The 24,205-nt window shown below is 42.8% G+C and overlaps 3 protein-coding genes across 11 annotated transcripts in view; 2 read left to right on the top strand and 1 right to left on the bottom strand.

Moving 5' to 3' along the window:
* USP40 (ubiquitin specific peptidase 40) overlaps positions 1 to 9,106 on the bottom strand; it is a 40,231-nt gene extending 31,125 nt beyond the window's left edge. For 5 of the 8 annotated variants that reach the window (XR_012623874.1, XR_012623876.1, XR_012623875.1 and 2 more), the window contains exons 1-6: positions 8,643 to 9,094; positions 5,868 to 6,084; positions 5,261 to 5,328; positions 4,130 to 4,243; positions 3,398 to 3,562; positions 2,671 to 2,817 (exon numbers count right to left, since the gene is read on the bottom strand). Coding sequence is in view for 5 of the 8 variants with exons in the window: in XM_074829835.1 (XP_074685936.1) it covers positions 2,671 to 2,817; positions 3,398 to 3,562; positions 4,130 to 4,243; positions 5,261 to 5,328; positions 5,868 to 6,066 (693 nt within the window). In the remaining 3 variants the exon portion in view is untranslated. Of the gene's footprint in view, positions 1 to 2,670; positions 2,818 to 3,397; positions 3,563 to 4,129; positions 4,244 to 5,260; positions 5,329 to 5,867; positions 6,085 to 8,642 lie in introns of all 8 variants that reach the window. The other 3 variants (XM_074829839.1, XM_074829836.1, XM_074829837.1) reach the window with 3 other exon arrangements.
* Positions 9,107 to 13,186: 4,080 nt separating this feature from the next.
* Positions 13,187 to 24,205, top strand: part of LOC141925482 (UDP-glucuronosyltransferase 1A1-like) — a 36,348-nt gene continuing 25,329 nt past the window's right edge. Inside the window, exon 1 of one of the 2 annotated variants that reach the window (XM_074829829.1) lies at positions 13,187 to 14,071. In XM_074829829.1, coding sequence (XP_074685930.1) covers positions 13,226 to 14,071 — 846 coding nt within the window. In that variant the 5' untranslated portion in view covers positions 13,187 to 13,225. Of the gene's footprint in view, positions 14,072 to 19,332; positions 20,182 to 24,205 lie in introns of those variants that run through there. The other variant, XM_074829830.1, reaches the window with a different exon arrangement.
* Positions 22,626 to 23,702, top strand: LOC141925014 (UDP-glucuronosyltransferase 1A1-like). The gene is made up of 2 exons (XM_074828346.1): positions 22,626 to 23,489; positions 23,673 to 23,702. The coding sequence occupies exons 1-2, from the start codon at positions 22,626 to 22,628 to the stop codon at positions 23,700 to 23,702; spliced, it is 894 nt and encodes a 297-aa protein (XP_074684447.1).

The following is a 24,205-nucleotide window of genomic DNA, read 5'->3' as shown; positions in this document are numbered from 1 at the left end:
TAATGGTTGGACTGGAGGAGCTTCAAGGTCTCTGCCAACCGAGATGATTCTGTGAAGGACAGGACTCTGTGGGAAGGCCCCTGTTGCAGTTTGGCGCTGGGAAGACTGCAACATGCAGGAGGGACCCATGCCAGAGCAGCTTGGGAAGAGCTGCACCCTGTGGGAAGGACACACACTGGAGAAAGCTGGTGGAGGACTGTCTCCCATGGGAGGGACCCCACACTGGAGGAGAGGAAGAGCACAAGGAGGAAGGAGCAGCAGAGACAACGGGTGATGAACTGACTGCAACCTCATCTCCTGCCCCCATGTCGCTGGAGTGGGGGAAGAGATAGAGAAATTAGAAACAAAACTGAGCCTGGGAAGAAGTGAGAGGTGGGGTGAAGGTGTTTTTAAGATGGGATTATACTTCTCACTGTCTTACTCTGCATATTAATGTTGTTGTTACTGTTTGAATCTGAGTCTGTCTTTTGCCTGTGACCGTAATGGGTGAATCATCCCTCCCTGACTGTATCTCGATTCCTGAGCCTTTTGCTTTATTCTCTCCTTCCTATTCCTGAAGGTGGAGGGGTGACCGCAGATGCCCTCTGGGCTTAAACCAGGACACAAGAACACACACATGGTTTAAAAAAAACCCTGAAGCAGGTATTCCATCTGTATCAGTTGTGAAAACTATGTTGGAGAGCTTAGTGGCACAAAGGATTTTGCATGTTCTGCCAAGTTTAGGGTGAAAATCAGACTGTACCATTAGAATTTGATAAAGATCTGGAACATGAGATTCTTCAACCACTAACATCTCTAGAGGGCAAGACACAACAGGGGGAAGAATAACATACAAATACTCACAGAGTACTGAAGGGAGGGAGGAATGGTGTGGATAGATATGGGCCATCTTGTCTTTGAAACTGGCTAGGTGTGGGGAAGGTGGGCACGTTGTTAGGCAGCTGCCTTCCTAATGCTGCCACCAAGTCTAGAGTGACTCAGCTGGCACCTCACTTGCTGCCAGCAGTGACTCTCACTGTGGTCTGCTGTGATCACGAGCATCATGCCAGCAGCGCCACAGAGCCACAGGCAGCAGTCATGCCAGCACAGCCCCTCTCTCTTAGGGTTGTCAATGCACCCCCCTGCATCCCCCAGCTGTGTGACTTCTTACCCAAGTTCAGAGTTTCCACTGTCTTCTTGCATGAATGACCATGTGTGAGAGGTAAGCAACTCTTATCTTGCACTCCCTTGAACCCAGCAAAGTTTAACTCAGAACAAGCCACATGAGGCACTGGCAAATGTTCTCCCAAATCACTGATTAACTTCACCTGCCCTCAGCTTGCCTTTCACCCACTCCCTTCCACATTAAGGCTGCTGCAAGGTTTGGATTGAACTCATCCTGCTGCAGAGGAGAGTGACCACAGCAGGCCAGAGAGCTTTGCTGTTGTGAAGATGGCAGAACATATCAGAGTGTACTAATAGCTGTTCCCTTTACAAAAACCAGTGGGAATAACAGGAAAAAGGAGCAACTTTTTATAAAAAACTTAAAACATGAAAGAAGAAAACCAAACACCACTCTGTATCGTTCTAGAAAAATGCAACTCAAAGACCTACAAGTATTGTAAAGCTCTCACTGGGCTGCCCTTCCCTGGCCCTGGCTAACGGGATGGATGAGAAGACAAATAAGTCTTTAATTTGATTTCTATGTTGGGGAAACCAGTCTGAACTGTCATATACCAAACAGGGACAAGTTGTCAGCACAAGGATGCTGCTGCCTACGCTGACAGCGACCAATGTTATCAGCAACCCCACCATTTAACAAAGCACTCGGGGTCACATACACGACTGTACTCTGATCACAGGAACATGACTCTAAGGTTTTGCTGTGCCTGGATTTTTTTTTTTTCCTGGCCTCTCAGATGGAGGGAAACTCCTGGTGGTGCCCATGGTTGGAAGCCACTGGCTTAGCATGCAGCAAGTGGTTGAAAAGCTCACCGAGAGAGGACACGAAGTGGTGGTGGTTGTACCAGAAGTAAACTGGCAGATGGAAACAACACAGGCATACACGGTGAAAACATACCCTGTGTCTTACACGTTACAAGAACTGGATGGTTCCTGGCATGAATACATTTGTCCTCAACACGAAGGCACTACAGAACATACTGAAAACACCTACTAACGTGTTAACTCATCACTGCAAGAATGTGTTCAGCCTCAGGGAAACAGTGCAATACCTGGATCAACAGATTCCATTTCCCTGTGCAGAGTAACAGTTGTTCATTATTCTTGTCTCCCATTTGGGTTCCTGAGAGAATTTCCATGCTTTACTTCATTACATGGATATGTTTATTTTTTCTTCATGCTCTAGCTTACCTTTTAGCCTATCCTCTGAAATACTCAAAGCCAGGTACCCGTAGAGGTGTGTGAATGAGGCAATATTCTCAAAACTACACACCATCCCATTCACCATTGGCTAGATTAAAGACTGCAACAACACTGAAGTCAAGAAAGAGTCACATGAGCTTTTCTTGACATAGTCGCTGAGGTTTAAAAAACAGGTCAGATTTTGGCATTCTCTTGTTATACCATCTGATTAAAGATTTTTTTTATTTTGGAGTTAGAGGGCAGACACAGCAACGTAAACAAAGTTCCTGTCAGCAAACTAAACACTGAAAATCACCAATTCATTACCTTTGAAGCTTCAACAAGTTTATCACAGGCTCCGCATCGATACAAGTTCTCATTTTCAAAGTATTCTTCTTCTACATACATGTTCCACAGGGCCTCCTCCAAGCCAGCAACACCTTTTACTGCCACTGTTAGGTCTAAGAAATCTTCCTATGCAGAAGTACAACAAAAAGAAATAACGTAGTAAGTGGCGTAAGTTCACAGTACATTAGAAAGATACTCAACCCATTCACCACAGCAGATGTAAGCATTCATTTTGCTTTCATTGCTGATGGGGAAAAACCCCCATACATCCACAGAATAGAAATTAATTTAAAAAAAAAAAGAAAAAACCCAACTTTTTTTAAAATTACAGAGAGCATAAAAGACTGTAAAGGTATGTCTTACTGTTGTTAACCCACTGGTTAGCTCTCTGCTAACTGCATCTACTAAAGGCAATGCTTGCCAACTCAGAAGATGCAATAACACTTGTTTTTTTACCTCTGAGTCACAGACTGATGTAGGTGGTTTAGAAAATGTCAGCCAAGACTTAACAACAAAGTCATGCATAATTTTCATGTTTTCAAGTCTACAGCACCCTAGCCAATACACACAACCTAGATTCAACAAGGTCACCAGTGACACTCAAGAAAGATACCATTATTTTTGGAGTTTAAAAACAAAACAAAACATTTAAAGTATCTTTATCAGACTGAACAGAAACGTATCCTGGAAAATCATCTGGCTTTACCTGTCTCTCACTGATATTCTTGCATTCTTTACAAACAATCTGGTTGACAACAATCCCATGGTACAATCGGTTAATAAGATCATGACCCGAAGTCCCCACAAGGGAACTTTCCAAAGCACTGAACAGAATCCGATTTAATTCCTGCACATCATGCTGCCTCATTTCCTGCATGATAAAAAAAAAAACGAAAAAATAAAAGTGCCACCTGCTTTGCTTACTGCTTAAAAACAACAGTATATTAAGTGTGACAAAGACAGCTGCCTTGATGACTACCCATATATTTACTACCTTAAGTAGTAAATTACTACCTTTATTATTTGTTATTCTTAATTTAGCTATGCTCTCCGAGTAGCTAGAAGTACATAAACTATAACCCACATAAGACACTTTCACTTGGGTAGATTTAGACTAAACTCTTAAGATGAGTTACACAGTTCAATTTAGGTAAGAATCTACGTATTTGAGGACAAAAACCTAATTACTGTTGGAAAAACATTCCTGTAAAAACAAAGAAAAATCTAACAGAACAATTTTCTTCTGTTAATCGCTGTAAATAAATGGCATGTATTTCACATGGAGATACAGTAGTATACAACAATAGCTGACCCAATTCAATGCTATCTCCACAGCTTGAAGTACTTTAAGATACGTCTTAAATGTCAGACTTCAAAAAAATCTTCTCCATTCAGGAAAAAGGTTAGGAATGATGGTGTCACTGATGGCAATTAGTACCTCATGGCTGTTCCACCCGAAGCTCTCGGTAAGGTCTGTTGTAGATGCAGCCTGCTGGTCCAAGAGCAGAAGCTGAGCAAATAACCGTTGAAGTTGTAATGGAATTATTCGAACCTAGAAATAAAAAACAAAATATACCCAACGGATTAGAAACAGTCTTCAAACTAATCATTTAAATAAAAACAATTTAGTACAAAGCCTATAATAAACCACCGCTGTCTATGACTTTCATAACACAGGTTGCTCAATTCACACCAAACATCCGTCAGACTTGGTTCCCAAAAATCTACACTGCCTTACCTTACTCAGCCAAATGCAGTCATGCAACATACATTTTGTGATAAAGGAAAACTGTACAGATTAAAATTAAGCTATCACCATAGTAAAAAAGGACAATTTTCTCTGATCTTTTCCATAACATTAAACCCTAAGAACTCAGCTACAAGACATCATAACGTACAGATCTAACATGTGCTACTCCTTGCTCAGTAAAGGGTTTGGTGGTTGGGTGGAACAAGATGGGAAAGAGAATGGTTAATGTCAACAAGCTTGATCAGCTACCTATATTCATTTTTGACTTACAAAGAAAAAAATTTTCCAAGTAACCAGTGTGTCACTTGAACCCGACAACTAAAGAATGAAATTCTGTAGTCAACTTTAATAAGCACTTTTTAAACAAAGATTAAATTCCAGTCCCATACCATCTTGTGCATGGGTGGGCTGCTAAACCTTCAGAGAGCCTCACTGCAGTCATCTAGGCTGCACATATTTACTTTTTTTTTTTTTTTTCTGGTGATAAGTCAATCGAAGCACTGTAGCTTCAATTATGAAAGAGAAATCTAAAAAAGGACAGTACAGAATTTGAGATTGTTCCTGCTCCTCTTAAAAACAAAATGATCTCTGCTATAAATTTCAGCAGAAACAGGCTCAATATCTTACTTCTGAAGCAAAAGCTTATGGCACTGAAAACTTACAACTGTGTGAAAAAAATCAAGCATTGGCCAACCAAACTGTCTTTCAGTATCAAAGTTAGGCTTTCCTTCATTCTCATGAGAAGTTTCATGTGAACTGAAACAATATTCTTCCAAATCAACATTCAGCAATTACTAATGACAAGGAAATTTTAAATACCTTTGCATCTGGTTTACTGCTATTATCCAGAGACCCAAGTTCTTCAGGTCCTAGAGAGAACAGCGCCTCTGTAATTGTAAAGAAAAATGACTATTTAAAAAAAGACAATATCCCCCTTTAAAGATTTAGTGTATTTTAACTGTCAAGCCTTATGATGCTATTCTTTTGGCAAATTAAGACATTAAACAACATTTCTGAACATCATTCATCCTTGCAACTGGTTCAAGCTATAACAATAAAGCAGAAGTAATCATTAAAGTCTTTAGGTGGCAAAATATTTTTTTCAGGAATTGTAAGGGTTGCATTAAAAAAAAACAAAGGACACTTTAGACAGCAATAACCTCTCTTACTTACACAAACTGTAACTGTCCACCTGTAAGAAAAGCTAATGTTTACAATACTTACATTTAGTGCAGAAGTGATGATACTAATTTTACAGACCAACAGCTCCACGTAATAACGTGTAATAACTTATTTGAAGCGAACTCAAATAAACTATTCCTGAAAACAATCTGTTTGTGGTGCTTCTTTAATAAATAACTAGAAATGCAAGTCACTGTAAAATATCAACTCCAGTATTACTTTAAGATGATTCTGAACACATTACCTCTAAATTCAGGTGTGAAAAGTAGAGTCTGCAGAAGGGAATTGAGGTAGCAGGTCCCACCCTGATTTTTGATACCACTTAGGTTGGTGAAATCCCTGGGAGCTGGAGGCTCAGAATCTCTGGGCTTTGATTTCTTCCCTTTTTCACAATGATTGTTCGAAATAAAGGAAAAATCCTCTTCAAATAAGTTCCCAAACATTGTGAAGGCAAAATAGTCCTTTAAAAGTACAAAATAATCTATTTATTATTAAAAATGCAAATCAATCCACCCACCTCTAATCCTCCAAGATGACCCTTTCAACCCTGACTGAAGCATTTGTTCATAACTTTTTTCCTCTTATTCTGTTCATTCTAAAAATGTCAGATCCACAGAAAAAGTGTGCACTAACATAAGGGTGAATTAAAAGCATTTATGTTAGTACAAGTCTGAACAGACTTTTAACTAGAATCAAATACATCATTTTAATTTTGCATAAGCAAAAAGACGCACAGCAAAATAAATAGATCCTCCTAAACGCCTATAATTAACTAGTGCTCAAGTTGCCCAGCTTCCTGCAGGAAAGGTATGTAAAGCCTCTCAAACTCATCCAAATCTCTGCACTGTCACTCAACAAACCCATGTGCACAAGTACCTTGTCTCTCATATTGGCCAGTTCAGGTGGGAAGTGTATTAAATAGTCAAAACTACAGTGGTATTTTATGAAAATATTATCTTTGTTTCCAGATGTTTGAGCCAGAAGCTCAATGGCAATTAATTATTCCTATGGAAAGTTTGTCAGTCCTTTCTGGAAGCCTTGCAACCTCTCAGCATGTGCCAGGACTCCCAAAACTAGCTCCTTTTTGTTTTGTACTTGTCACCCCATAATTTCATTTGGGATGCTGTAGTTCTTGCATTAGCAGTGAGTAATCAAGGAGTTATACTGAAGCAGTGAATTATCCCTTATTCACCCTCATTACGTGTGCAATTTTACAGATCTTTATTACATTCCACTCAGATATCTCTTCCAAAGAAAAGCTTCCAAAGACACATTCATTCCTACAACTGAACTTGCTTCCTATCGTCGATTATCTACCTCCTCCAAACCCCTTAAACTTCTCCTTTACCTGTTTCTGAGATCAGAGGACCACATCTACTTATAATATTCAAGATGCACACAAACCATGGCCATCTATAGCTAAATAATAATGCTCTGGTTTATTCTCTTTTTGTACAACCGCTAAGCACTAAACTACCTTTTTTTTAAGCAATGTTTATTATTACACCAAGGTCTCACTCCTGTATGTTCTCTTCAAACCTCACCGCTATATATGCACTTTACAGAAATACACATGTGTGTGTGTGTGTATATATAACCGTAAAGCTGTGATCATCTCTGCCCCCATGCTACCCCTCTTTGGACTCACCTGCTATTGCTTCATTCAGCTGCCTGTTAGCATAAAGACTTTAAAGCTTCACTGATGGCACTTGCCTTTACGGCAATATATCAGCCAATTTCACAAGAAAAATTAATCATCTAATCATTCACTGTTTATTTCTGGTATTTATTATACGCTTGAATGCAGGCCCTAGTGAAAATACAAAGAAACTCTCCCTCCCTCACCTCTGTGACAGTTGAGCTTCTGTTTCCTATCTTTTAGCTAATTATTGAATCAAGCAACAAATTTCTTCTCCTGTGTCAGTTTAATTTCTTTAAGAGCTTTCAGTGCCAAACCTTGTTGAATGCCTCTTGAAAATCTGAATGTAGTTGATAGCTCCCTGTTCAACCAACTGGTAGTTCATCAGGCAGCTCCTAAACTCTTTTTATAAAATAACATTACATTAAGCCCATTTTAGTCCTTCCCACAGTAGAGCAGTTTTTAGGCAAAAGGCTACGCTCAGAGCAGCTGACTATGAAGCAGCATAGCAGCGTTCACTCTGCTTGTTCTATAATGCTTCTTCAGCACTTCATACAATAGATATGCCCTCATAAACCCCCACAAAATGAAATAACACGGCTGGGGATACTTCTCAATGAACAAAGATAGGAAAGAAATAATGTTGATCTCTTTGCATTAGACTTGTCTAGCTCTTATACCTTGACTGCCTAAAAAAAACAAGTTTGTAAAGGTCCCACTTCCCATGCTTCAGACAAAATTACTAGGTTTAGCACTCTTCCCAAACTGTCTCGCAGCCTTCATTCATTTTTCCAGCTAGACCTGCTGCACTTTAGTATTTAGCCATCCAAAGATTATGACCCTTCCTGTTTTCCTCATCCAAATGCACAACAGCTTGCTTCTAATAGGTTAGTTCACCATAAAAAAGCACATATCTAGGAGACAGCAATCATCTTACTAACAGTCTGCTGTACCCACCCACCACTCTAGAGAAGCACTTTAGCAGGACAGTGCCAAATCCTCCCTCGCTCCTTATTTCTCAATTCTCAAAGCTCTGCTGCTTAGCAGCTTCCTTCCCTTAAAAATCATACAGTAATATAGATTAGAGCAAATCTCTGGATGATGTCTCTGGTCCAATGCCCTCACAAAGCAGGATCAACTTAGAGCACATCGCTTATTAGGGCCTTGTCCTGCCAAAGTTGGAATAACTCCAAGAAAGGAGATCCCCAAACCCTTTCAAGTCCCTGCCCTATATTCCGATCTCTGATGGGAACCTCCCATGTTGTAACTCGGATCTCACACCTCTCATCCTACCTCAGCGCACCCCCTGCAAGAACCAGACTGCAGCTATGCCCTCCCGACAGCAGTAAGGTCTCCACCTCGCCTCCAGGACGAACTCACCCGGCTCCCCCTCCCATATGCTCCGGCCCCGGAGCCCCACGGAGCTGAGCCCAGTCTTCAGACGCAATCTCACCGGTACCGAAGAGAAGACGAGGAGCGGTGCCCTGGGCCTGCCGCCCGCCCCCCGAGCGGCCCACAGCGCGGGGGGCTGAAGGGGCACGGTCCCCCGCCGCCTCCTAGCCGGACTCACCGCTCAGAGACAGCACATGGAGCCGGGCCAGCGCCTACCGCCACGGCCCCGCGGCCGCCGCCACGTTTGTTGTGGCGCCGCGCAAAGCACGCTGGGACCTAAAGGCCGCCGCGGCTCCGGGACTTCACGCACCTGGCGAAGACCCGGCGAGAGACCAGCGGCGCCCCCTCGCTCCACAGAGCCAGGGACGCCTCCCGCAAAGGGCGGGAAGGAAGCGCCGGGGACGGGCGCCGATATTAACCGCAGCCCGAGCGACCCCGCGGCCCCGGGGCCTGCCGGGAGTGGTAGTGCGGCGTCACGGCGCCGGCGGGGGGAGCCGCGCTGCCCGCCGGGAGGGCGTGGCTCCCCGCAAGGCCTTCTGGGGGATGTAGTTTCCCGCCGGCCGCGGTGCATACTGGGAGTCGGCCTGCTGGTGGCGGGGGGGACGGCGGCAAGGGTTGCCATGGAGACCCCGCGGCCTGCGCTGCCTCGCCAGCCCGAGGGCCTGGAGTGTTACCATAAATTCGGTCTCAAAAGAACCCCCTCAGGCTTAGTTTGAAGTTTTAGAAGCCGGGCATTCTTTATTGTAGCACGGATGCACAGGGGATCGCTCCACCTAACATGCATGCCGAAAGACAAAAGCACACTTACTATATACAATAAAAGAAATGAATATTCATATAATTTCCAAGAAGTACACACCTATTTCCAGAGGATCTAATGCATATGTTAATACATTGTGCAAGCGTACTAAAATCTGGGGAAGGGTCTCTGAGGGGCTTCCATGGGGGTCTTTGGTGGTCTATGGTGGTCCCTAGTGGTGGTTGAAGAGGTGTCTCTTAGTGTCCTTTCCATGAACTCTGAGGGTTTTTTTCATATAAGGTGTCGGCTCATTGCTCTGTCTGTAAAGTTTCTCAGCTTTCTTATCTTTGACTACCACAGGTGTCTGCTGGTTTCTCTGCCCTCCCCAGGATGTACCCATCACAGTTGCAAAAATTATGTCCTTGGGTGCATTCTTATCTGAGGCCCCTTACAGCAATTAACAACTGCTTGCAGGCATCAACTAGCAGGCATCAGGAGGAATCACAGAATCATCTCGGTTGGAAAAGACCTTGAAGATCCTCCAGTCCAACCATGAGCCTCACACTGACCGTTCTCAACTCCACCAGATCCCGCAGCGCTGGGTCAACCCGACTCTGAAGAGTCCTCCAGGGATGGGGACTCCCCCCCTGCCCTGGGCAGCCCATTCCAACGCCCAACAACCCCTTCTGCAAAGAAATACTTCCTAAGAGCCAGTCTGACCCTGCCCTGGCGCAGCTTGAGTCCATTCCCTCTTGTCCTGGAGGCCCAACCTGCCCAGGCCCAGCTTCTGCCTGGTGGTGGACCTGACAGAAGAGGAGAGAAACACATCTCTGCCATGACTCAGACCTCTCAGGCCACCACCATAGGCCAGGCCCTGCTGAAGCTTTCTGAAAAACATAGCCAGGGATGAAGCTCAATGTACCAGCCTTGTAGCACAAGGGACTTGCTGCAAGGAAGAGCCCTCAGAGAGGGTGCGGCTGCTTCTTCTCCTGCCCCTTCTGGTCCAGTTCCCTCCCTGAGGTTGTGTGGCCCCATCAGGTGCAGGCCAGGGCTTGTACCGCCGTTGGGATTTCAAATACAGCTGAGCCTGGCCAGTAATCAGAGAAGACCAACACCCTCTTTGAAAACAAGGAGGTGTTCACTTCTGCCTTTCTAATGCTGCCACCAAGTCAAGTGACTCAGTTGGCACCTCACTTGCTGCCAGCAGTGACTCTCACTATAGTTTTGCTGTGATCATATGTATTGTGCCAACATGGCCACAGAGCCACAGGCAGCAGTCATGCCAGCACAACGTCCCTCCTTCCCGCTGCAGCCATCCAGCATAGCCCCTCTGTCTTGGGGTTGGTTGTCCACGTATACCCCGGCATCCCTCAGCTGTGTGACTTCTTACCCAAGTTCAGAGTTCCCACTGTCTTCTTGCACCGGTGACCACATGTGAGAGGTAAGCAACTCTATCTTGCACTCCCTTGAACCCAGCAAAGTTTAACTCATCAGGAAACCCTTGCCAGATAGCCAAGCCAACTGAGCAAACTCTCACTCAAAAACGCCTCTAAGGTACTGATTAACTTCGCCTGAGCTGCGCTTGCTTTTGCACCCACTTCTTTCATGTTAAGAGTGCTGGAAGGTTTGGATGGCAAATTTGTTCTGCTGCAGAAGGGAGGGGAGGGCAGGACATTTCCCTGACAGATGTCTGCTTACCCCTCTTCAGCAAATGGGAGGATGCCAAAAAAAAAACCATTATAAAAAAAATTAAAATCAACCTTTTTGTGAGAAAATGCTGTTTACTAAACCGGTCATTTTTCCAATTATCATATTTAAGTGCAGTTTATATAAAGCTGGAAATAATAACATGTTTTAGTTATTACTCCTTTTTATTTTCCTTACAGTTTATAATAGCATAGAAGATTCCGAGAGTATTTTTTCACTTTTCCCTCAGACCTTCTCCCCCTGTTCTGAAGTTCAAATATTTTGTTTTCAGAAAAGTTATCAAGTGGCTGAAAGAAAACTGCGTTTTGCCACTTACTCAGTAGTTTCCCTACACAAGAAAAAAGTTACAGGCATTGGTAAAGTGGCAAAAAGAAATAAAAAGACTGATAGGAAAACATGCAGAAAACGATACATAATTAGTTGACCACAGTACAGGAGAGAAAAGAAGTGTGCCTGAGGGACAGAGGCTGCATGGCTCTAAATATTCTATGTTTCATTATTTTTCCATGTCACAGTGCCATTTAGGCATCTAATCTTTTCAGATCAATAACATCAAAAGCAGTGCTGTGAAGCTGATGGCTCTTGCAAACCCATGCTTGTGCCTGAAGCTGCTTGTTAGGTAAGTCAGGTCCGATACCTGGGCTCACACCTGTCCCGATCCAATGTCAGGGGAGGTTGCGATGCGATCCCAAGAGCGAGATTAAGACACAAACGAGGTCAAATGCCATATACCCAAAACAGGTTTTTATTATGAAAGAAGTGGAGAGAGGTAGCAATAGGACAGAATGGAAGGAAAAGACAGAAATAAAGCAAGGATGCGGGATAGGGCTGCAAGAATAGTCACCACCATGGATCCAGCGGCGTCCCGTTGGTCCTCAGTCTTCAGTTCTTCGGTGATGGGTGCACACGGATCTGGCTTCGATGGTAGATGCACACTGAGCAAAATTTTCTGCTGCCTTTTTAAATTCATCCTATCTGCTGATTAGCATATCTGCTCACCTCTAGGTTTTTTTTCTCTGGTCCCACAGGTTTTGTTGCATCTGGCTTCAGGGCAGGAACATTGCCTCTTGTCAGTTCATTAGCAATGCAGGCATGGGGTCTGGCCTACACAATAGAGCCACAAATGGCTACAGGATGGGGTCAACTCAGCACAGGTCTGCCCCTTTGAGGCTGTCTGAAGAGTCTGGACAACGCAACAGCAAAGGAGTGGGGGGGTGCATCCTTCAATACACTCCCGCTTCTCTGGGCGACATCCCCCAGACCAATTCACAGGCCACAGCAGCTTCTCTTGGAGGTTTGCACAGACACAAGCAATCTTTGAGACACTCATAGGACATTCCAGTCTCTCACAACACCCGAGGCTCTACTGAGCAGTCCAAGCCACATGAGGAGTAGTAGTCCTTAAAACACATTTAGTCTTATGTCTGGCCTCTACTTGATGTATAGGCAAGTGGTGAGGAGTTTTCAGCTGCCTGAGAGGGCCATCTTGTAGGCTGTGAAACAACTGCATTGCTGCTCTGAAGCAAGAACCTGGGCTTCAGCTTCACAGATCTCTGCCTCAGCTGCCAGGTCAGCCTCTCTCAATGTCTCTTCTTGGTGTCTGTAGACTCTGGAGATTCTTGCTAGCTCAGAAGAGTTGGTTCCTCTGCCCTCTCCCCTTATCCTGAGGGTCTACTGTTCTGTCCTCAGAGAAATTATCTGAACATCCATGTCTCCAACCACAATGAAATTTGTTGACGGTGTTCTCGTTTGTTACTGTGGTGTTGGAGTTGTTCACACCAGACTTACCTTCCTTGGTCCTGGCCAAGGACACATCAACAACCAAGAGAGAAGTCCTAAGAAATCTGACTGGCATGTTGAGGAGCTAGTTCGCTGTTGAACACTGAGGAACTCTGATGACTCAGCACAGGAAAAGGTCACCACATCTGGCTTTACAAGCAAGGAGGAAACAACAACAAAAAAAACCCAGCAAAGCACCCACAGTCCAAAGCAGTGAATCATTAACTAGAAGATTATGACAGAGCAGCACAACGCAGCTGATAAACCCATCAGCTTCTTTCAAAAGCTTCTTCAGGCTACAGCCTGAAGAATCCTCTTCCACAGTCTGTACTCTGACCACAGGAACATGACTCTGAGGCTTTGCTGTGCCTGGATTTTTATCCTCCTCCTTCCTGGCCTCTCAGATGGAGGGAAACTCCTGGTGGTGCCCATGGCTGGAAGCCACTGGCTTAGCATGCAGCCCGTGGTTGAAAAGCTCGTCGAGAGAGGACACGAAGTGGTGGTGGTTGTACCAGAAGTAAACTGGCAGATGGAAACAACACAGGCATACACGGTGAAAACATACCCTGTGTCTTACACGTTAGAAGAGCTGGATAATGCCTTTCGTGAGTACGTTGCCACTCACCTGAAGGACCTGCCTTTCCCACTGAACACTCTAGCACTATACAACAGCTCAGTGCATGTTTTCCGTACGTTCTTTGTTCAGTGCAAGGACCTGTTCAGCAGCAAGGAGACCCTGCAGTACTTGAATCAAAGTGGCTTTGATGCTGTCCTAACAGACCCCGTTTTTATGTGCGGAGCAACACTCGCTAAGTATTTTTCTCTTCCGTTTGTGTTCTTCATGAGAGGATTTCCTTGCAACTTACACTACAAAGCACCGCAGTGCCCAAGTCCTCTGTCCTACATCCCGAGACTATTTACCTTCAACTCAGACCACATGACTTTTTTCCAGAGAGTGGAAAATGCACTGGTTTCCCTCCTGGAGCTTGGGTACTGTAACGGTTTGTATGAAGAAGCAATAAAGTTTTCCTCTGAAGTTCTTCAGAGAGATATATCCCCGCTCGACCTCCTGAACTCTGCTTCCGTTTGGCTTCTGAGATTTGACTTTGTGTTTGAGTACGTCAGACCAGTGATGCCCAATATGGTCTTTATTGGAGGTATAAACTGTGCTCAGAGGAAACCACTGTCTAAGGTATGTTCTTTTTCCTCCAAATTACACATTTTCCAATGAAATGTGATTACATTGTTTCTGGAAGTTTAGTGCTATTGAATTTTTTTTATTTCTGGTAATGGTTTAATACAATCAGGTTTTGGCAGTTGTTTTCCACAGGCTGAAATCAAATTACCTTGATGGAGGCAGATGACTTGGATTAATGAGGATTTTCTGGCAAGTCCAACAAAAAATGGACTTCATTTGCCAGCTACAAATTACTGTCCTCGGTGAATGTGTATTATTCACCAACCAGATGCAGTTTTGATTTCATTTTCATGGAGTCTGGCGTATATTTCTTTCACCTGACCAAAATCCCAAAGACCATGCTCTGAGAGTCATCTTTTGTTCTTAACTCTAGGCTCAAAGTCAGTTAATTTGCTTTGGTTGTGTTTTCATAACATATAGTTTCCAAACTGGCTGTCTATGTTAAGTTACTTCCGTTTGTAGATCATAGTGAACCATAAATGTCATGTTGAAATGGGAAGAATTAATCTAAATTATTGTATTTGGTGACACTTGTATGCAAAACTCAGATAAGTTTTCATACCTATTTCTTGACATTTGCTTTTACCAGAATTGTTCTGCAGGGTTTTTAAAGCTAATCTAGAGATTTAAGTCTGTCTTGATAGTTACTGTATAGTCTCTAAATGAATTAAGAGCACTACATCTTTCTAGGCACAAAGCAGGACACAAATCTCTTTCCTATGAGATTACTCCCTCACTTTTGAATTGTGGTCACACACTATCACTGCACAATTGCAGTAAAATATTTTTGAGATGAAGGGTTTTTTTCTTTCTTCTTTCAGATTTCTTTTATACTCTTTGACAGGCTTATGCAGAGTCCACTAAGTAAAGAATAAGGCAAATAAAAAGTAATATTATAAATTAGAATATTAGAATAATAATATAAATGTTAGGCTCAAGAGAGTGGCACTTCATAGTCTGAGATTTAAGAGGCAAATTCTTGCTGGTTGCATGATGTAAGTCTTCACTTCTATATCTTGAAGGTCTCGGAGCTGCAGTTTGTAACCTTGTTAGAAGGGTAGAGTCATTCTGCCCTCATTTTATACCTACCATCTTCTGTCTTCACACTGAAATTTGTCATTTGATGGAAATCACATGTTTCAAACCTGGAAAAAACTTGTGTATTCCTCCTACCCTCAGCCCGCTTTTTATAGCTACATTTTCTACAGAGAGCAGAAGAATTTCTCCTATTTGACTTTGAACAGAGCGCGGCAACAAGGCAATAATGCAGTAGAGTGTAAACAAATGTGGAGTGAGTCATATGAGAGAAAAAAATCTACCTATCCATACACAGTGGTAAGACCTGGGTTGATCATTACTGTTCAGAAATACAACCATATGATAAGAGTAGATAGTTCTCCGAAACCCGGTAGCTCATTGCTCAACAGACAAGAAAACAAAAAATTAGGATGACTAGGAAAGGGAAAGAGCACAAGAGATTCAAAATGTGGTTTCTTTTTTCAGACGAGGAGCTTAAGCCACAGACCCTTCTGTTACACCCCTTGCCATAGTTTTCCACAGAGAAATCCGGCATTGTGGCCTCATTCCAGAAGAGGGCTCCTTTCTGCCGTTTCTGCTGTGGGCCCGCGGAGTCCCCGAAGGCATCAGGGTGCTGAGGAGCTCATGCTTTTGCAGAACTGGGCATATGATCTTATCCAGAACAGAGCTGAGAATTAAATTCCAAATTCCCTGACCCTCCTGAGCCATAAGCGTCGTCCACAGCCTGCAGTCTCAGAGGGAGTGGGAGAACATGGGACCACAGGACTGGGCCTGAGGGAACACAGGCTGCACTTACTCATTGACTAAAATAACCTCACTGGCTGCCTCAGGCTGCATTTCCTCTTGCCCTGCACTTTGCACAGACATCTGTCTCCGTAGCAATTACATATTCATTAACAGACACATAAATCCAGTCGCCAAGTCCTAATGTGTCTGGAGATTTTAGACAAGGCTTGCAGGAAATCAAACCCAGTACCTTGACTGAGCAGAGGTCCTGTGCCAGTGTCATCCTCTAATGACTCCAGAAGTACCTGAAGGCTGGCATGGTAAGTGGTCCCTCATTAGGGGGACATCGCAAATGAACTCAGACTGTGAGCCCTGAGACACTTTGATGAAGATCTCCTCTTTAGCCAAAGTTAATGCAAAGTTGCTTTTTTTGGGCAGCTCGTAAAAACAAAGCTCATGATTTGATCAAAGCAAAGTTCAGAAATGTAAGCTAGAGCAACCTTTTAAAGTTGTTCATGGTTTTTTTAACCTAACATACCATTACTTACTTAAACAACTGGTTAACTTAAAACATTAAAATAACCCCAGATTTCAGTTGGTAGCTACTCAAGTAAAGGAGAAGTGTAACTGAATAAAGACCCTGTCATTTGTCCCTCCAGCACAAGGATTAAGAAAACAGGTGCCGTTCTGAAACCCTCCTGCCAGAGCCAGCAGCATCTGGGAAGCTCTGATAAGGAGACGTTTCTAACTGCTCCTCTGAAGTATGCAATTAAAGTGGAAATCAAAGACTTTGGCAAGAAGCCAGAGAATACAGTAAGCAGTACCAAAGCGCCCACACATACCTGGTACACAGCGACACACTTTTCAAAAGCCTGCACAACCCAAACATCACTTTGTGTGACCTCAGAAGGGATCCCGTCATGTCTGCGGGTTCTGTTAATTTGCTAACATGGGTAGCTAAATTAGTACAGCTATAGGGGAACTCTTCTATTTTCAGCACTGAAGCAGTAATCATCACTCTGTTCATGAACCAAACACTTGGGTCGTTTTTTCTGTGCAATATTCAAGGTGTTGATGAACCTAGTGGTGGTTCAGAGGAGCCTGATCCCATGTCAGCATCTGTTTATTATGCTTTTGTAAAGGATGTTGAGCACCTTTAAAGCAGACAATAATGTTCATATCTGCCTTATATTACAGTGCCAAAATACACAACACATCAGGCAAGTAAAAGCAGCTCTAATTTTGAACTTTCTTTTTGAAAAAGAAAGTTTAACCATCATGCATTGTACATCTTCAAATGCACAGTACGTATCAACCTGAAATGGCTGCTCTAACCAAACATCTCATTGTCCTCCTCAGTTTGCTCTTGTCCACATTCCTTTGCCTCCCATATTTTGAGGAAGAGATATTGAAGGAAGCTGTAAACCACAGTTCTTTCAACAAAAAATTCCCTCATATCAGATGTATCTACTGCCTTAGCTTCCCTTTCTGTGGGAAGTTTGTCTTCTGGTTAAATTAAAACACCTTCTCTAACATGAGTCAGTATTTGACAGAGGTCTGTGCAAGTCTAGAAACGCTATAAGAGTATTAAATTTACAAATATCAAACACATGGCCCAACAAAAGTTAGGAAATATTCCAATTACAGTTACCTGGGCAGACTTAAATGTCACCTGACTTTCTGTTAGGATACAGTCATTAATTTCAGGATCACATACAATCATTTTCATATGATTTCGATTCACTGTGTAGGAGAGAGCTGCCCTAGAAATTATCTGTGTTCTGTGATTTGCTTAGCTGTCTGCTGCTTCTTGCTACCGCAAAGACTTAAGAGTAAGGTTACTTTCCAACTTGCAGTCATCACTTTCATGGGTTGTTTTTCCTCTGAAGTCATGCTAGCCAAACTCATCCTGTGCAGGCGAATGCCAGTGTATCTCCATAGCTGTGTAAGGGAGCAATCAGGCAGGTTCCTGTTAGCAGCTATCAATCCGCATTGTTTACTGTAATCCTTTTGCCTGACACTGTTTAGCATCAAAAAGGGACTGAGTTCAATTACACAAGGATTCCTGCTGACAAAATGTATAAGCCTGATCCATCATCCAGAAAGCTGGGAAATCAAATCACATCATCCACACACTCTTGCATTTGAGCAACCTTCTCCTTCTTGCAAGACCCAGAGCATAAGGGGGTGAGCACTTCCATCTAACAACAGGGAAACAAATCCAGTAGACAAAACCAAAACTTTCAGGCTGCCTCAACAAACATTTTAGTTCTAGTTTTAGTGCTGCTCATATAACAAGTAGCTGCTGAGGTACCCATTTGCTATCCTCTTCTCTCACTGTTTGCTACCCAGGTTAGAAGAAATCCACACATCACAACCAGTCCAACTCAGAGATAAGCAGTTTATTGCAAATTGAACACCATTTATTGCAGTTTATTGCAAATTAAAACACCAATATTGAAAAACCCAGCAATGTACAACCAAGAAGGACCTGGACCCACAGAGTTGATGAACTGTTACAGTCATGAACTGAACTGACATTGGCCGTGAACTCGTGAGTTCATGAATTAGAAATGTTTGCTGGTTTATGTTATCTGAGGTACAACGGTGAATTGCTGTTTTGTAACTTAGTTTTACACCTGATGGGGTAAGAGGTTAGATGGAAGTTAAATGTGGAGACAGGGAAAGATTTTCTGTTGGCTACTTATCTTCAAAAAAAATGCATGTTTGCATCAATGAAAAAAAGAATTAATTTTTCTCAGTTGTACCAACAGAATTTGGTTATCTAAAAAAAAAAAAAAGCAAAAAACAAACCCCAGGTACTTTAACATTGATTTCTCATATTTAACTTTACTGTAAGTTATGTTCCACTGCACAGCTTGCCTCAGCTTAATGGGAAAATAAAATACTTATAAAAAAATACCAAATTACTGCACTCTGTGACAACTCTGTCAGCCTTCAGTGGCATAAAGAACTCCAACAGCAGATGGAAAAGAGTGATTTTAGTGTGCTCGTTACAGACCCAGTACTACCATGTGGGGTCAGCAGTGATTCTGTCCATCCACTCTGTATACATGTCTTTCGTGGATTCCTGTGCAACTTAGAGCGTGTTGTCAGTAAATGTCAGCAAAAGTTGCTGGGTTGCTGATGGTTAGAAGTGTCATGAGGCTGTGGTCCTACTGTAGGAAGAAGAAGAGAGGGTGAAGCATTGAGTTGTAGTCTCAGCTTGGGCAGGCAAAGTGTATGATAGGAAACAACAACCCCTTTCTTGTGCTCGTGCAGACCCGCTTTTGAAGTACAAACATAATCATTAATCATCTACCATGACTCCATTGCGTGCAAACTTGTGACTGCCTGAAATGTGAGGTGAGTCAAAAGGGCAGAGGTATCATAAGAAAGCATTGCCAAGTGGTGTGTTTGCATAGGTGGAGCAAAGCTACAAAAGCTTGTGAACCACCCCTGGCCTCTCTTGTGCATGGGTTTCTGTCTGTCCAGCTCGCAACATGCTGGTGGCGGTGCTGCTCCTCTTCTTGTGCTGCCTGAGTCCTGCCGCTGCTGGGAAACTGCTGGTGATCCCGATGGAAGGCAGTCACTGGCTGAGTATGAAGGAAGTGCTGGCTGAGCTGAGCAAGAGAGGCCATGAAATAGTTGTTATCGCACCAGACAGCAAAATGGTGATAGATTCTTCAGGGATATATGAAATGAAAACGTATCCTGTACCTTTCAAAAAGGAAGAGATGCAAGAACTTATACACTCACTTAGTGCAGACTGTTTTAGCGAAGAGTCTTTCCTGGTCCGATTTTTGAATATTTGGGATAATTTCCGAAAGAGTTCTGCCATGTTTCAATCTTCCTGCAGCTCCTTACTGTACAACAAAGAGATGATGAAATACATTGAAGAAAGCAAATTTGATGCCATCTTCACAGATCCTCTGACACCCTGTGGTCAGATCATTGCTTTGCACTTTTCTATCCCTACTGTTTTCTTCTTGCGGGGTGTCCCATGCGCTATAGACATTCACGCTGCTCAGAGTCCAGACCCACCATCCTACGTCCCACGAATGCTCTCAGTCAATACAGATCATATGACGTTCTCTCAGAGAGTGAAAAACTTCCTGATTAGCATTTCAGAGTATTTTACCTGCAGTATAATCTTTTCACCATTTGAAAGCTTGGCCTCAGACTTTCTCCAAAAGCCAATGACAATGACACAGCTTTTAAGTCATGGATCCATTTGGCTGAAGAGACTCGACTTTGTCTTTGACTACCCCATGCCTGTAATGCCCAATATGATTTTCATTGGAGGCATAAACTGTGGACAGAAGAAACCATTATCTCAGGTCAGTGATGGGCTGGGAAAGGTGTAACAAGGGAAAAGTTCTGGCAGTCATACACCTGCATGATCTGGGTGAGGTTTAATAGCATGTTTGATATGGGTGTTTCTTACCTAAAGACATAATTTAGATTAGCAATTTCTGTATAGCTAATCCACATGAAAAACAGACCAGGAGAACAAGATGTGACTCTACCTCCTTTCCTTGGGTCTGCCCAACATGGGGATTTTGTTTGGTGAGGGGATCATGTGCTATGCTGTGTTTAATTCCAGCTGAAGTCAGGTACACAAACATCATCTTGCCAAGGAATTAATGCAAAAAGGGCAAGTGAATTATAAACGGCTCTTCCAAAAATTCTTTGCCTCGCATAAGAGGCAGTAGAGTATTTCTTCAAGAGCATTAGCTACTTATCCAGTTAGAAAAATAACTCATGCAGTAGCATCATGTGCTCTTTTCTGTAACAGCAGTCTTGTGTTTGAGTCGAAAGCTAATATTTTATGGTGAAGGTTTTCATCTAACAACATCTTCCATCACAAAAACTAGACAGCTGAATTCTCAACTGCATTTTCAGGAGACATCCAGTTTGGATTGGGAAATGATGATGGGTGGTTGCTTGAGCATCTGTGATCTAAAAAGTACTTGATAAAGGCATGCATGTGATGTATGTTAGCTTGTTGGTGCTCATGACGTACATTAGCTTGTTGCTGTGTGTGATGTATATTCTTGCTTGCTTGTGCTGTTAAGTAGAACAGCCTCATGTGAAGCCAGAGATTAAGTGGAAAGGGAGCTACAGGAGGAGACAGCTCTCCTCAGCAGATGATGAATCTGTAGTTAGTGTCATCCAGCTGTTTCAGTAATAAATCACATTGTTTCCTAGAAAGGATAAAGTTTTATCCTTTGTGAATGTTACTTAAAAATAAACACTCTCCTCTATTCTTCCTTTTAACTTTTTTTCACTTGCCAGCTTTCCCCAGTCTTAGGGAATGGATTCCTCCTGCCTATCACCACTCTTATTCTTCCCTCAAATTCATAGGCCTTTGTGAACACGAATGAGTGAAACTTAACAAGAAAATGGGTTTGCATTTTAGAAGCCTGGCACATCTTCCCCAGGGCCAACCTTAACTGCCCTCAGGCTTTGCTTTACTCCTTCCGGTACTTCACCTGATGCTTCCCCTTGAAAGTACTGTTTATTTCTGTTGAGCTGCTAGTGTTCAGAACTATTTTTTCCCAAAAGTCTCTTTCAAATTGCTGTCAGCCCTCCACATGGCCCCTTTTATTAGGGCAGTGCTTTTTCCTATCTGTTCTGTCCATCAGAGTTGCTTAATGGCTCCTCAGGGACAAAGCCAGGCAGATCCTCTGGGAAGGCAGCAAGCGAACCTGCCTGGAGGCAAGGCCATGTGGCAGCTCCAGCTTAAAATCAGACTTGCCTCTGAAGACAAATCTCACTCTCACGCTCATCTTGCTCAGGGGCTAAAGATCATAGTTCAGCAGCAATATTTATTGCAAAAGTACTAATTCTTCAGTCTGATTTCTTCTTTTCTGACTATGCCTCTGAATCACACAGTTACATCTAACGGCAAAATATATATATAATATAAAGGTTGGCAAGCTTATCACAAGTACTTGTTAACTGCTCAGACATGGTATCTTACTTCTAGTGTTTCATCTGAAGTAATAACACCACCTCTTATCATTTAAAATAAATTCCTGGCCTGAAACCAGATGGCTGTTACAGACTTTTCCTTCCTATTGCTCCTGGAAGAAGAAAATGATTGAGAAATGCACAGAGAAATAGGTCAGGATCAGAACAAAGAAGTGTTGTGCATGGCAGCACAGATTTGGTGGTTTTTCCTTCACTGATGCAAGCCCCTGACGCAGTGCTGCTTATTGTAATAAATTTGTACCTGGTGTTGTACCTGGCCCCAGTGCTGAGCTATATGTAAATCACAGAGCCTTCTCCTTAGGAATTGCACAGATGTTGTGCTGTATCGTGGCATAATTCTACCTTTTTAAACATAAACTGGACAAGCATTTCAGAACAGCTTATCAAGAAGAAAGAAAGAATGAAAAGAAGGAAAGCAAGAAAGCATTTTAGTACCTGCTTTCAGCAAGCCCAGTTACTTCCAAGTGCCAGCACTATTCAGAGACTTGGGATTTTGTTTTTGCAAAGTCTGATTTTATTTTCAGTCTAACGTTAATCAGCACAGGGGATCAACCAGAAAGGACCCATCTGAAGGGAGACTCAGATACCAAGCCCAGTTCTGCCCAACCCAAGTTGATTTATCACATTCCTTAAATGATTCATCAATGCCTTGAATGGTTACTGGTGACTGGTTTTGCTGGAAAAGCTGGATCGTTAAGGGGGAATGTGAGAATCTGGCAGGGGGCTGTGGTACTACTTAAAATCTGTTGGGTCTGGGCAGATGAACAGACCTTGGATTTCTAGGAACATGGCTTATGTAAGTAAATACAATTACTTAGTTTCTGCGGGGGTTTTGGTTTTCCTGTCTCTGTTTTGTTTGGCTGATGGTGGAAAGCTGTTGGTGGTGCCAATGGATGGGAGTCACTGGCTCAGCATGCGCTTGCTGCTGGCAGCCCTCAGCCAGAAAGAGCACGAAATTGTTGTTGTCGCACCAGAAGTAAACTTGAACGTGAAGGCATCTGAATATTACACTTTGAAAACATATCCAGTACCTTTAACGAGGGAAGAACTGGGAGCAAGTATGCATTCATTTGCAAATGATCTTTTTGAGAGAAGACCTTTTCTTCAAAGAATTGCTGCGCTTTATGAAAAAGTTCAAGTCATCTCTGGTCTCTACGCCTCCTCCTGTACCAGTTTACTGCACAATAAGGATCTGATGCAGTATCTCGAAGGGAGTAAATTTGATGCTGTTCTCACAGATCCTGTTGTACCATGCGGACAAATACTGGCTCTGCATCTCTCTGTCCCATCTGTTTTCTTTTTACGGGGACTCCCCTGCAGTTTTGATTTGCAGGCTACCCAGTGTCCAGACCCGCCTTCCTACATCCCAAGAACATTTACAGACAACTCAGACCACATGACATTTATCCAACGTGTGGAAAACTTATTTCTCAAGTCATCAGAATCCTTTCTTTGCAATTTTGCCTATTTGCCATTTGAACTTATGGCCTCAGATGTTCTCCACAGACCAGTAACAATGAAGGAGCTCTTAAGCCATGGATCCATTTGGCTTAAAAGAATGGATTTTGTTTTTGAATATCCCATGCCAGTGATGCCCAACATAGTTTTCATTGGAGGTATAAACTGTGGAAAGAAAAAGCCATTATCTCAGGTCAGTGATTTCCTTGATAAAATATATTAATGTTTGAAGGGAGAATGCTGTTTGCAAATGCTTTGTGTGCATATAATTGTATACATGAGTTTGTGGGATTTATATGTGCAGTAAGGTGTACTGTAAAGACAAAGAAAATAGGTGAAAAATTGGGCTGATTTTAATTCTCACCCACTCCTGCAGGTACTCTTCTACAGCATTAGCAGGATCTAAGCATTTTTGCTTACACAGTTTTCTTTGGGCTAAGTAGAAGTGGTTTATCACTGTACTCTTGCTAACGAGGCACACAGCTACCAGTGAGGGTGATCCCCATCTTAGCAGGCAGATCTGCTGCTGATATTTGCCAGATCGGTATTATTACCTGAAACGATTTGTTTTACTGTCACAATTTATTTTTAAAAATAATGAATCTTTTCAGTTAATAGAATCATCCTTTCATAATGTAGAAATAAAATATTGTAACTCATCAGTTGGTAGGTAATGTGCTGGTTGCTTTTTCAGTCTAGGCTTATCCTTTCACTGGATGGATTCTTTACACAATTTTCTGCAAAACTGATGGGGGTTTTTGTAGCTGCTAGCTAGCACTCAGCTGTCTGCAACAGCTTAAGCTGCCATCTGAAAAGTTTCCCTACAAAGGGTGTACCTAGAAATTCAGTAGTTCGTTAAATGTCCTTTAAAAAATTCTGGTGCATGATATCAACCTCCATAGTAAATTA

The sequence above is a fragment of the Strix aluco genome, chromosome 6 (assembly GCF_031877795.1).
Source record: "Strix aluco isolate bStrAlu1 chromosome 6, bStrAlu1.hap1, whole genome shotgun sequence".
In the NCBI taxonomy this organism is placed as follows: Eukaryota; Metazoa; Chordata; class Aves; order Strigiformes; family Strigidae; genus Strix; species Strix aluco.
Note: the sequence above shows the minus strand (reverse complement) of the source record. Positions and strands in the feature narration are given on the sequence as shown.

What these genes read in the sequence shown, in the direction of transcription:
- LOC141925014 (XM_074828346.1), top strand. Translation starts at nt 22,626, where the DNA reads ATGGCTTATGTAAGTAAATACAATTACTTAGTTTCTGCGGGGGTTTTG. An exon ending in AGAAAAAGCCATTATCTCAG is followed by an intron (nt 23,490 to 23,672) that starts GTCAGTGATTTC and finishes CCACTCCTGCAG; the next exon opens with GTACTCTTCTACAGCATTAG.